The sequence below is a fragment of the Trachurus japonicus genome, chromosome 2 (genome assembly GCF_045865225.1).
Source record: "Trachurus japonicus isolate A0001 chromosome 2, Traja_1.0".
Taxonomy (NCBI): Eukaryota; Metazoa; Chordata; class Actinopteri; order Carangiformes; family Carangidae; genus Trachurus; species Trachurus japonicus.
Genome location: NC_140908.1, coordinates 2,487,916 through 2,502,031, shown reverse-complemented (window position 1 = coordinate 2,502,031; position 14,116 = coordinate 2,487,916). Strand labels below are relative to the sequence as shown.

General features: G+C 45.0%; 1 protein-coding gene across 1 annotated transcript; it reads right to left on the bottom strand.

Moving 5' to 3' along the window:
* Nucleotides 1-3,270: 3,270 nt before the first annotated feature.
* LOC146990544 (uncharacterized) lies at nt 3,271-9,867 on the bottom strand. The gene is made up of 11 exons (XM_085804129.1): nt 9,797-9,867; nt 8,367-8,810; nt 7,218-7,661; nt 6,775-7,038; nt 6,412-6,666; nt 6,076-6,324; nt 4,815-5,072; nt 4,428-4,730; nt 4,064-4,333; nt 3,655-3,738; nt 3,271-3,560 (listed from the first exon to the last, which is right to left on the bottom strand). The coding sequence occupies exons 1-11, from the start codon at nt 9,865-9,867 to the stop codon at nt 3,494-3,496; spliced, it is 2,709 nt and encodes a 902-aa protein (XP_085660255.1). The 3' UTR covers nt 3,271-3,493.
* Nucleotides 9,868-14,116: the final 4,249 nt, after the last annotated feature.

Genomic DNA, 14,116 nt, shown 5'->3' with positions numbered 1-14,116 from the left:
AATAATAATTTCAGTGCAAAGGCAGTTATTAATGTAGGCTCAAACTGACAGCTGCAGGGAGGAAGGATACTACTACGAATATGAACAAATTACTGTATTAATCCCCAAATCATGTACATATATCAATATATATAATACTGTACACTGCTATATATCACTCTAGATGATTATTAATACTAGATATTGTATTTAGGAACGAGTTGGAGTCAGGGATGAGCAGTGGTCCAGGTAGTGTCGAGGTGATGTCATCAGCTGCCATACATCACAGCAAGGGTCAGTGGGATCCTCAGCTCAGCCCAAGGCCTACTACGTCTCCAGTTTCATTCTCTGCTCAGTGGAGTTGATGTGAGATACGTTCAACCTTTTAAAGAGATAGCATACCAAGGGTTTTGTCAGTTTTGTCAGGACTACAGATGGAAATTAGTGGCTCCGCTAAATCTGGTGCAGCCATCTTTTTATTGTCTCAATAATTAATGTCACTGCACACTGTCCTTTTTAAATAAATAAATGAAAAAATAAATCAAGTCAGTCACTACATACATTAGTGTTAAGACATGACTGACCTCAGTGAGATTCAATCACAGCTCGTATGGAGCTGTATTTCACTCTTGTATTTCCAGGTTCAATTAGAGGACTTTTATTTTATTCCATAATAGCAATGAAAGCCAATTGTTTCCAGCTTCAGATGGTGTGTCAGAAACACCTCTGAGGTGGAAGAAGCTTTATTGGGAAGACAATGACGCCATCTTGGATTCCAACACAGGCCGAGTTATCAAAGAGACATTAGTCAGAACTTCACCAGTGGACAGACAGCAGCTCTGTGGGTCTTTATGGGATTTATGGACCATAACAAAGACAAAATCAAGAATTTTAAAATGATATTTACAGATGCAGGGCTCATTCACCACAAAATCATCAAGTTAAACAGGAAAATAATACTAATATTATTAATTTGGCCAATTTCATAACATGTAACAGAATAGCTGCTGTCCCTGTTAAAATCCTGAGTCCATATCAAGAAACAAACAAAACAACAAAAAATTTCAAGACAAAACCTGAGCTTTTGTTTACATCAGTACATAAATGTCAAATGATCACAGAGCCATACTCAGGAACAAATAAGTCAAAATGTTTGAGGAGATTAACAACGCACCACATAAAGACCCTGTCCCTCTAATAAACATTACATGTACACATTTCAATAAACATCTTCATTAAAAGCAAAATCTCTATCATGATAAAATACATAAAAAGTACCCAGTAAACAGTACACAATACGAGTACCGTACAGATTCAGACTGAATTCACATGGTCATGTTGAACAGTCTGACAGCAGAGGAGATAAAAGACTCAGACCAACGTTTACTCTGACGAGCTGGCTGGGCACAACGAGGCCCTGAAGGCAACAGTGAGAATTCATTTGCTAAAATATACTAAAAAATACTGTGACTTCCTCACGACCTGCTGCTCCCACAGAGAAGATAAATCTCTGTGTTTCATCTTGGAGCAGGTTTTCACAACCCTGTTAAGACTGTTCCTGTCCTTGACTAATCTAACAATTGTGGCAGTTGCATTAGTTTGTTTGAATTAAAAGTGAAGCTTCTTGGACAGAGGAGCAGTGCTGCCTGGAGGCTCTGTCGCCTAACGTGTGTACAGGAATCACCACTTTTACATCAATAAATGCATGTTTTATAATGAACCGATCAGTCTGCATTCAATTTTCTTTTCTTTTAAGTTATATAACATCGCAGCATTTTTAATTTGTAATTTCCTAGTAGTTGCGCTTCCTGTTGTAAACAACACGCATATACGCAGTAATCAGAAACCTGGATACTGTATTTATCATGTATACAGGGATACTGAATAACCAGGTTTCTCTAATTTCATGTAAACACCATACAGCGAATTTGATCAAAAAACGGGGTACTTAAAAAACCTGATTAAAACCGATCTACTCAGGTTGTTAAACCAACAGAGAAAAGAATAAGTTAGAAGTTTTCAATGAAGGACTGATAAAAACAACACAGAATCACTGGACTGACAGAAAAAGCCTCAGTGTTTACATCCCATTTAAGTTGGTCGTCACACACAGTGCCGAGGTATTTGAAGGAGCTGACCAGTGTTGACTTGATGGTTCCCTCATCTCAGTTGATGGCAGGTTATGAGAAACTAACACATCTAATAAAACAACACAAATAGAACTAATAAAAAGCTGTTGCTGCACATGTGCCTTGTATGTTGACTGTAGGGTGATGAGGTAATGATCAACAGACAAACACAGACACTAGCTGAGTATGAGGTCAGTCCTGATGTCCAGACAAGTGGGATGCTGGGTGGAGTCAGCACCATCATGGGTGCAGATCCCGGGGGGGACGGGGGGGAAATGTCCCCCCCAATTTCTGAAAAACATGAATTGTCCCCCCCAATAAAAAATACCCCAAACTATTCAAAATTTAACAAATGTATTTTCAGACTTCACATTCTTCACATCTAAAAAGAAATTATTGAAATGGTGGAACAAATAATGTTTGACAAAAATATTTCTGACTCCACATCCCACCTCTGGTCTCCTCCACTACGATGCAGATGAACTGGTAGTTTCTTACACAGACGCTGATGACATCAGCAGGCTTTAAAAAAACAACCCCCTCAATCTTATGGCTTCATATTTTGATATTCATCCATATCAATTAATCGTGCATAAAGTTCCATACACTGGGGGAAAAGGAAGATGGTGAGAAGAATTGGGGATCTGGGAGGGTCGGTGGGAGGCGAAAGATAAGAACGCGAGTAGACATTACATGTCCGAGACCCTTTAAATTATAATTTACTAATATAACAGCAGTGATACTCGCTGTTGGCTGTTTAGGACAAATAAACAAGAAAGGTAAGCACAATAAATGATTCCCTGTGCAGTACTTTTTGAATGATATGCCGAGACTTTGCAGAGTTGTGATTTATGGCGGCATGGTATGAGTTCTATATGGGTAAAAAAAAAAAAAATCACCTTTGTGTCCCCCCCAATCCTGGCATCGGATCTACACCCCTGAGCACCATGACTGAGGGTCCAGTTCTGTCTGAGTCTGACCAGTCCAGTTTGTTGTAGAAAGCTGCAGACGTCCAACATGTCCTCTCTGACTGATGACTGAGGTTTAGTAAACCAGGTGTTTGGATGAGGACACGACTCTCTCCTGATCCTCTCTTACAGTACTTGACTATAAATGTTTCTCATATTTACATATTCCTGACGTACTGGAACTGAATGTGGGTTTCTCCTGATTGGAACTTAATTACAGTTCACAGGAGACAAAAAGCCTGTTGTTCTCACTAAGGGTAAAAAGATGAAGAAGAATGAGGCCAGCCGACCTGTGTAGAGTTCTGACCTGGTGAGTCTGATCTGAGCTGCTGTGGTTGTGACACTGCAGTGACGTTTCCTCTGCTCATCATCAGACTCTGGTCAACACTGACACACAGATCAGAGATGACGACTGCTTCACCACACTTCAAACTGCCTGTGTCTCTGGAAGGCTGCTCTGTCCACCATGCTGTTGTTGAAGAGTCTAGAAGGAAAACACAGAGCAGAGAGTGAACGTCACTCACTGACACACAACAACAAGTTGTCCACTCTGAACAAACTCAGTGATGTGAACTCACCGCACAGACTCCATGGACGGGTTGATGGAGACCAGCTGCAGCAACTGGACTGTAGACGCATCAGTGATGTTGTTGTCACTCAAACTGGAACACACACACACACACACACACACACACACACACACACACACACACACACACACACACACACACATACAGAGGGAGATCAGGAAGACAGGACAATGAAATGAGACATTAAGTTCATATTTAAATGTCCAGAAACATTTGTCCACATGAGACACTGACAGGAATCTTCAGGTGCTAGAAACTAGAATAATGTTTGGATGCAGGACTATATTTATATTTCTGGATCTTTTATTTCATGTTAACTCCTGTTAATGTTCCTTTAATAAATATTTAAAGCTGACACTACATCACAGTGTTGTCACATGACCAGTGTGTCACTCACTCCAGGACTTGGACTTTGTGCAGATGTGTGGTGAGTGTGAGCAGCAGCTGGTCAGTGAGTCGACAGTGACTGAGGTCCAGCTCCTTCAGTCCTTCAGACCAGTCCAGCATCCGGCCCAGATCTCCACAGACCCTCTGATCCAGATCCGTGTGACTGAGGTCCAGCTCTCCACCCAGGGCTCCACTCAGAGACACCGCCCGTCTCCTCGTGTCCCTCTCACAGCTCACAGGAACCAGGGACAGCAGGCGGAGGACGACAGCTTTACTGGCTCTGCAACACAACAACAGAGACAGACTGTCATGGAGCATGAACATGAAAGAGAAGCAGCTTCCTCTCTGGTTCAGCTCAGCGTGGGCTCTCTGACCTGAGGCGGACTTTGTGTAGGACAGGAAACAGCAGGTCCAGTCCGCTGTCGTCCACCTCACAGTCTCTCAGGTCCAGCTGAGCGTCCTGGCTGCTGCGTGTCAGGACGGAGGAGACGGTCCAGCAGTCCTCAGCAGTCAGACACAGAGTCTCAGGCTGGTCCTGCTCTGACAGATCCACTGAGAGGGAACAGGACAGATCCAACCTGTGCTGAGTGGCTCTCAGCAGCCGTGATGCTGCCTCCTGCTGGTCGCCACCGGCAACACAGCAGTGGAGGAACCTCAGCAGCAGCTTCCTGTCAACACTGATACATACATCACTGTGTTAATGCATCTACAGGGAAATACCACAGACTGATGATGGGATGGAGCTCGTCTGTTTGTCTGACCTGAGCTGAGAGACTGTGTCCAGAGAGAAGAGGATGGACTCTGTCTCCTCTGCTGGTATGGAGCTCCACATCAGGTTCAGCTGAACTCTGTCACTGTGTGTGAGGATGAAGAGCAGAGCAGCACAGTCCTCTGAGTCCAGCTCTGTGCAGGTCAGGTTGATCACATCATCAAGTATTCTCAGTAAACTGAGTAAACTCTGTCTGGACTGAGTTTCATAGATGTGTCTGATGGAGGTCAACACGAAGCTGGGAGTGGACCTGGAAACACCACAACAGGGTTTAGATTAGGGGTGTGAACGTGTACTAAAATATGTACACTTGTACACTGTGCATTTTTTTTGGTGTACACGTGTACACGCTTCAGGACCGCTATAGGTTGCTATAGCCTTATTTTTGTTTAGTCTGATATGCGCAGCCGGTGGAAGCACTGACACTGCAGCCACCGTGCCGGTGTTTTTACACGGAGCGGAGGAGACCCCACGGCGGATTCGTCCCGCCTCCCTCCCCCCTCCCCCCCGACACGCACCGCACCGTAACTGGAGAGATCCGCCCGGTGAGCGTTCAGAGTCGACCACCATAAGCCGAGCCGACATGGGTGCAGCCCAGGACAGGTGCTGAAGTGCTGATCAGAGGAGTGGACAGACCGGGCAGGAGCAACCAGCCCAGAGGCGTCTCAGTCCTCGGCCGTCTTCAGTGTCTCTAGACCCCTTTCAATCCGTTTCAGGTTATTTGTTTGTGTTTAGGGAGGCTATATTTGTATAGAATATTTTTTGGCAACCAGAAAAGCAATGTTTGACCCGGCGTTTATTTCGGATGGGCGTTTACTCGGTGGCGGCGCCATCACACTCGCTCGCAAAAAAAAAAAAAAAAAGACGAGAAAAAAAAGGGGGAGGGGGGATGCAGTCACACACATTTTGTCTGAAGGAGGGAAGCGCGTCACAGCATCATTTTTATTAAATCATAGTTTTCTCTAAATTAAGACAGTGTGAGGGACTATTTTTCACCCAGCCCCCCAAAATGTAGGCTATGTAATAAATAAAAAAAAAAAAAAAAAAAAATTGCGTGTATCGTTTAGGGATTTTTTACTAAACGTTTACAGTTTCATTCCGTGTAAACGTGTACACGTGTACAAAGTCACACCCCTAGTTTAGATGTAGAGAAACAGCTGATGAAACAACAACAAGAACAGACATGACACAGAGGATCAACTGTTTGTCTGTGTCTGGTCAGAGGTCAAATCAAACATCAATACACTGATCACCGTTTAATGATGATCCTGTCCAGGAAGGGAAGCAGCTGAGTGAAGTTCTCCTGTAAGAAGTGGTGTTTCCTCAGGTTCACAGTGAAGGTCTGAGCTGGTGAATGCTGCAGCAGATAGTGAAGAAGATCCCAGTCCAGACAGCAGCAGCTCAGGTCTCCACCAGTCTTAGTCAAGGTGGACAACGTCAAGTCCTGGTCCTGGACTTCATGGAGGAAGATCAGGAGCTGCTGGAGACTCTCTGCACTCAGTCTGTAGGTTCAACAAATACAACTAGTGAACACACAGTGTTACCACAGCAACTAGAGTGAATCTGTGAGACTCAGGAAAGACATTTACTTGACTGGTAGAGGACGGTGGTGAAGCAGCAGTGTAACCAGACACCGAGCAGGGACACAGAACTCAGTCAGGTCCAAACGTCTGACGTCCCAGTGTCTCAGCAGAGACGCCACGCCACCGACCACCTGCTGCACTTTTCTTTCTGACAGCTGGACTTTCTCAGAGACAAGAGACAGCTCCTCCAGAGACACCGGACGGACCAAGCTCCGCCTTCTTACACATCCACACAGCAGCAAGGCCACGTGATTGGACAGCCTGAGAGTCAAGAGACAGGACAGAGCAGCTGTCACATCAATAACACATCTAACTACACATTCAAAGAGGACAAGATGGCGTCATAGCAACAAGAGACAGTGATCATACCTCAGACTGTGCAGTCGTGTGGTGGATCTAAAGAGGAGGGAGACTCCTCTGACAGACACTTTACTGGGAGTCAGGGTGAGATCCACTTTAGAGGAACAACGTCTCAGAACCGTCCCCACAGTCCTGCAGGTCTTCCTGTCTAACTGTCCTGTGAAGAGCAGGGTGAAGTCCAGGAGCTGCAGCAGAGAGACCAGCTGCTCCACATCCTCTCTGGACCGGACACAGATGGATGAACACACACTCTGGAAGAACTGAGGATCACAGCTCAATAACACACTCACTGCACTACAATGTCATGCTTAACTAAATGTCTTATCATCTGTACATTTGGTGTTGGCTGTGAATAACATTACATTTAAAGACCATACATTGTCAAATAGCTTTTTAAGGACACTAAGGATCAACTGGGTTGAAGCATCTTCATAATGTTTTGTCTGGTTTACCTGAGCTGTGAGATATAAGGCAGACACTGCAGAAAACTCCTCACTTCACTCTCTTCACCTGACCAGCCTGTCAGCTCCACTGGTTTCTTCTCTGGTTGGAGTTTCAGCACTTCCAGGAGGATGGAGGTCTTTCTCTCTGAGAGGTTTATGATCCAGACTGAAGGAGCTGACTGGAGAACTGAGTGTAATGCTGGAAGGACTCTCAGACCTGTTTTAGTCTCATGGTCCTTCACATGGGAGAAAAGATCCAGCAGGAAACTACACTGATATTTTCTAATATGATCATGCATGTCTCTGTCCCTCAGAGGGAATGATCTGTATCTACATACTGATGTTAACGTCTCCAGTATCTTCTCTCCTGTCTGATGTTCTCTCTCTGCTGCTGCACAGAACAGATTCACAAACAACTTGACTTCATCAGAGACGTTAAACCAGGGAGAGAAACTGGAAGAGAAGAAAACATTGAATGAAGACGTCAGTATCAGAAACAGAGACACACAACACTGACATACAGGGAGTGGAGCTGCTAAAAGTCACTAAACAGCTGCTAATGAGCAAAACACAGTCACATCAATCAGCCTGAAACTCAACTAACAACCACTTTGACTGACCAACTTCACTACATGTTGAAGGAACCAGGAATGTCAGACAACAGTGGTGGATCCTCCAATCACTGATCAATCAATTAGCTCCAAAGCCTGAAATACTGGACCTCCATTTAGAACATCCATCATTCTGTTCAACTCTTTACAGATCAATAAAGTTGTAGTGAAGCATCATCAGGATTCACACTGGTTTACTGTCACTTCATCATGATGATTCATTTTCATGTGTTCCTGTTTAAACATCCTGTGTGAACAACAAACATGGAGCTTGGTGAAGTGAACATGTATCAGCTCAGAGGAGAGGAGCTGGACTCTGGAGCTGTGTCTCCTTTCTGCCCTGAGGAACTCTGGGTAATGTAGTCATCACTACACTGTAGTGGCTGGAGTCACAATGTTCCCTCAGTAAAACTACACAGCATGATGTCATGTTCATGTGGACTGGTCAGTTCAACACTTCACCTTCAAACTAACAGTGAGCTGGTGGAGATGAAGAACACAGCTCCACTAATGGAAACTCAAGTCATGTTTAGTACAGTACATTTACCTGAGCTGTGAGATATAAGGCAGACACTGCAGAAAACTCCTCACTTCACTCTCTTCATCTGACCAGCCTGTCAGCTCCACTGGTTTCTTCTCTGGTTGGAGTTTCAGCACTTCCAGGAGGATGGAGGTCTTTCTCTCTGAGAGGTTTATGGTCCAGACTGAAGGAGCTGACTGGAGAACTGAGAGTAATGCTGGAAGGACTCTCAGACCTGTTTTAGTCTCATAGTCCTTCACATGGGAGAAAAGATCCAGCAGGAAGTTACTCTGATATTCTGTATCACCACCATCCATGTATATGTCTCTCAGAGGGAATGATCTGTCTCTGCACACTGATGTTAACATCTCCAGTATCTTCTCTCCTGTCTGATGTTCTCTCTCTGCTGCTGCACAGAACAGATTCACAAACAACTTGACTTCATCAGAGATGTCAGGCAGTTCAGAGACACTGGAAGAGAAGAAAACATTGAATGAAGACGTCAGTATCAGAAACAGAGACACACAACACTGACATACAGGGAGTGGAGCTGCTAAAAGTCACTAAACAGCTGCTAATGAGCAAAACACAGTCACATCAATCAGCCTGAAACTCAACTAACAACCACTTTGACTGACCAACTTCACTACATGAAGGAACCAGGAGGCTGTTGCACAAAACCAAGAGAGCGGATTAAACTGGATTTTCCGGTTATCCTGGCTGAATTTAACTGGGACTCAGTTGTGTGGAAGGAGGCTCATCTGTTACCATGGAGATTTATTCTGTGCAGCTAGCCTGCTCCTGACCAGGATAACAGCCAGGCATAACTTAACTCATCCTAGTGTTGTATAGGTCCAGTCAGCTGTCAGTCTGATCAGAGATCAGTGTGTTTTAGTTATTTCAGGGTCTAATTTTTATCAGTGCATTAAAACACCACAGATCCTCCATCATTCAGTGAAGAAGCCTCTTTTATTAGGCTGGTGGAATTGTTACGTGTATTTCAAGACAGTTTTACATTATTAAACTCTGCTACACAAGTGTAAACGTTTATTTGGAAACAATGTTAAGTGACTCACTGAATTGTAATTATCACCTTTCACTGTTAGAAAGTTTATGTTTTTTAATTTAAACATTCAGTTGATTGGCTCATGACTGTCAGGCTTTTCTTCTATAACAGCAGCTGTATTTCTGAAATGAATCCATCACCTCCTGGTGAGTTTCCAGCAGCAGCAGCTGCTCGCTCAGTCAACAGTTTGCTGCAGCGCGTGTCTTTTCAGCTCGTGGTCTGTTTCAGAAAAATGTGGACGCGCTCTGATTTGAATCACTGACACCTGGTTTAACAAATCTGTGATCAAATCATCCTGGATCAGTAAATGTGCAACGGACTGAACCAGGATTCACTGAGGAGGCTTTGTCAAGTCTGACTTTATCACTTATCCTGGATATCTTAATTCAACCTTTGTGCAACAGCTGGATTCTGGAGCTGTGTCTCCTTTCTGCCCTGACAAACTCTGGGTAATGTAGTCATCACTACACTGTAGTGGTGGAGTCACAATGTTCCCTCAGTAAAACTACACAGCATGATGTGATGTTCATGTGGACTGGTCAGTTCAACACTTCACCTTCAAACTAACAGTGAGCTGGTGGAGATGAAGAACACAGCTCCACTAATGGAAACTCAAGTCATGTTTAGTACAGAACATTTACCTGAGCTGTGAGATATAAGGCAGACACTGCAGAAAACTCCTCACTTCACTCTCTTCACCTGACCAGCCTGTCAGCTCCACTGGTTTCTTCTCTGGTTGGAGTTTCAGCACTTCCAGGAGGATGGAGGTCTTTCTCTCTGAGAGGTTTATGGTCCAGACTGAAGGAACTAACTGGAGAACTGAGTGTAATGCTGGAAGGACTCTCAGACCTGTTTTAGTCTCATAGTCCTTCACATGGGAGAAAATATCCAGCAGGAAGTCAATCTGATATTCTGTATAATCCAAATCATCATCCATGTATCTCTCATCCAGAAAAAATAAACTGTGTCTGCACAGTGATGTTAACGTCTCCAGTATCTTCTCTCCTGTCTGATGTTCTCTCTCTGCTGCTGCACAGAACAGATTCCCAAACAACTTGACATAATCAGAGACGTCAAACCTGTCAGAGAAACTGGAAGAGAAGAAAACATTGAATGAAGACGTCAGTATCAGAAACAGAGACACACAACACTGACATACAGGGAGTGGAGCTGCTAAAAGTCACTAAACAGCTGCTAATGAGCAAAACACAGTCACATCAATCAGCCTGAAACTCAACTAACAACCACTTTGACTGACCAACTTCACTACATGTTGAAGGAACCAGGAATGTCAGACAACAGTGGTGGATCCTCCAATCACTGATCAATCAATTAGCTCCAAAGCCTGAAATACTGGACCTCCATTTAGAACATCCATTCTGTTCAACTCTTTAAAGGACAATTCTGGGCAAATTCAACTCGGGGCTGTATTTTCCTAACATAGGTCTAAAAGAAGGAATTTTCTCATCAATGCCATGTTTATTCACACACACGCGCATACAACACGTACTTTGTGTGAATCAGGTCTCCCATTGAAGCTACCAAAAGCTTATTGCGGGAGCCTGGATACATACAACACAAAACAATACAGCATATACAAGACTAACAATACACATGAAACATCAACAGTATGAATACACACACACACACAACAATAAAGCATGTACTAAACTAACAATATAGTACATGAAACATTAACAGACATTAGACAATGTGGACCCCAAGCGTACCAACAGAAGCTTTTCATAACATGTAGATAAGAAAGCAGATGATAATAAAATTTACATTCAATTTACTATGGTTCAGATGCTCAATGGTTGCAGCTTATATACTGTATATAAACTAAGTAATTTAATTTTTAGCTTTTTCTTAAAAATGGAGATGGACGTCTCCACCTTCAAGCTCTCATCTAGCTCGTTCCAGATCTGCGGTCCTCTGCATGCAAAAGACAGACTCGTTCTTTTTAATCTTCTTTTTTTCCCAGTAATTAGATGTTTTTTTTTTACACTCCACCACAGCAGGACTGCAGACCCAGCACCCCCAGGCCTTCTTTCTCATATCTGGAGACTTTAACCATGTAACCCTGGATCACACATTGGCTGCCTTCTACCAGTTTGTCGACTGTCCAACTAGGAAAAACAGGACAATTGTCTTGCTGTATGCCAACATTAAGGAGGCATACTCAGCTACACCCCTGCCCCCACTAGGTAGATCAGACGACAACCTTGTCCAGCTACAACCACTGTACAAGCCATTAGTACAGCGGCAGCCTGTAACAACCAGAGAGCAGACTACAACAAAACAACGTGCGTGAGGTGTGGAGGGGTCTGAAAACCATCACCGGCTACAAGCAGGCTACGGATGGAGCAGCAGAGAAAGAGCCAACGAGTTTAACATCTTCTTCAATCGTTTTAATGAGGTGCCTGCACTCCACCAGACCCCCCCCCCCTCCCCTCACCTCTCTCTCTCCCGTCCCCACCCACCTCCTCACCTACATCCCGCAACTCCTCCATGTGCCTCTCCTCCCTCTCCTCTGCATCGCCTCCTCCCCCTCCCTCTTCTGCAGCCCATCCTGCCATCACTGCAGCCCAGGTTAGTGGCATGCTGAGGAGACTACATCCCAGGAAGGCGGCAGGACCGGACAAAGTGTGCCCCAGGATGTTGAAGGCCTGCGCTGCTGAGCTGGGCTCGGCTGCAGCAGCTTTACAACCTGAGCCTAAGCCTGGAAAAGGTGCCCACCTTGTGGAAAACATCATGGAATTCCCAATACCGAAGGGGAGGAGCCCCAGTGACATCAGTGACTTCAGACCGGTGGCGCTCACCTCCCACCTCATGAAGACACTTGAGCGGCTCATCCTCAACATCATCCGCCCCCACGTTCAGCATGCCCAAGACCCTCTTCAGTTTGCCTACCGGGAGAGGGTAGGGGTTGAGGATGCTGTCCTCTTTCTCCTCCACAGAGCATACTCCTTCCTGGACAAGGGAAATGGCTCACTGAGAATCCTCTTCTTCGACTTCTCCAGTGCATTCAATACAATCCAGCCCCCTCTCCTGCAAGAAAAACTGACCAGAATGCACGTTGACCCCTCCATAGTGTCCTGGATCACTGATTACCTCACTGACAGACCGCAGTTTGTCAGATTGAGAGGCCGTACATCAGACACAGTGACCAGCAGCACCGGAGCACCACAAGGGACTGTACTCTCTCCTCTTCTCTTCACTCTGTACACAGCCGACTTCCAGTACAACACGGACACATGCCACATGCAAAAATTCTCAGATGACACTGCAATTGTGGGGTGTATCAGGGGGGGCAGTGAGAGTGAGAATGAGTACAGAAGCACAGTGGAGGACTTTGTCGAGTGGTGTCGGCTGAACCAGCTGTAGATCAACACCGCCAAAACAAAGGAGATGGTAGTCGACTACAGGAGGAAAAGTCCCCAACCCAAGCCAGTGTCCATCGAGGGGGCGGAGGTGGAGGTAGTCGGCTCCTACAAATACCTTGGCCTGCAGCTGGACAGCAAGCTGGACTGGACTGTGAACACAGACCGCCTATACAGGAAGGGGCAGAGCAGGTGCTACTTCCTGAGAAGGTTGGCCTCTTTCAACATTTGCAGGAAGTTACTGCAGATGTTCTACCACTCTGTGGTAGCCAGCGTCCTGTTTTATGCTGTTGTGTGCTGGGGGGGGGACATCAAAAAGAGGGACAGTGGGAGACTGGACAGGCTCATCAGACGGGCCAGCTCTGTGGTGGGCCTGGAACAGGAGTCGGTCATGGCAGTGGCAGAGAGAAGAACCATGGAAAAACCGATGGCGATCATGGACAACACCAGCCACCCTCTGCACTCTGCCATCAGCTCCCAAAGGAGCAGGTTTAGTGGCAGATTGCTGTCACTGACCTGCTCCACAGACAGACTGAGGAAGTCCTTTGTGCCCAGGGCAGTCAGACTGTACAACAGCAGGGGGGGTGGATGGTGGGATGGGCACAACATCTGCAACATCTGCACTAATTGACATTTTATGAACTGTATTTCTTTTATATGAGAGTGTGTGTGTATATGTGTACATATATATGTATGCATATATATAGGTGATAGTTTGTATATGTGTGTATATATATAGGTATATTTTATATTTTATTTTATTCTTTTATATTATTGCTACATCTGTCTACATTAGCCGAGTGCTTTCTTTCGGAATGTTTGGAGCAGCTGACAGATGAATTTCCTTCGGGATTAATAAAGTATTTATCTATCTATCTATCTATCTCTATCATCAGCAAAAATGATCCTATGGAATATTTCAGAAGAATTAACAAAATCATTAAAGGTACATTGTGTAACTTCTTCTGTTATCTATTCACGAAAATCGATTATTTCGTTCAAAAGTGTGTTTTTCATTCATCAATAATCCCCCCCATCAACAAACTGAAGTGTTCCGGTAAGCTCTGAATTTGCCGTTCATATCATTCATATCTACATGGAGCGGGCAAGCTCGGTTGGTAGCTGACATGTCGTTTCGCCCTGTTTTTGCGTTCAGTGGCAGCGTGACGGTAGGAAACCACGGAAACTCACCGGAGACACCGGAGCCGTCCGCTCAGGTCGAGGTGGCGTCTGTGAAAAGTCACTGCGGTGCATTGAGGACTGTGAGGACTGCACGTCAATGCTGCATTCAGGTGCAGTCGGAAAAACGGCCGTCGGTAACAAACCAG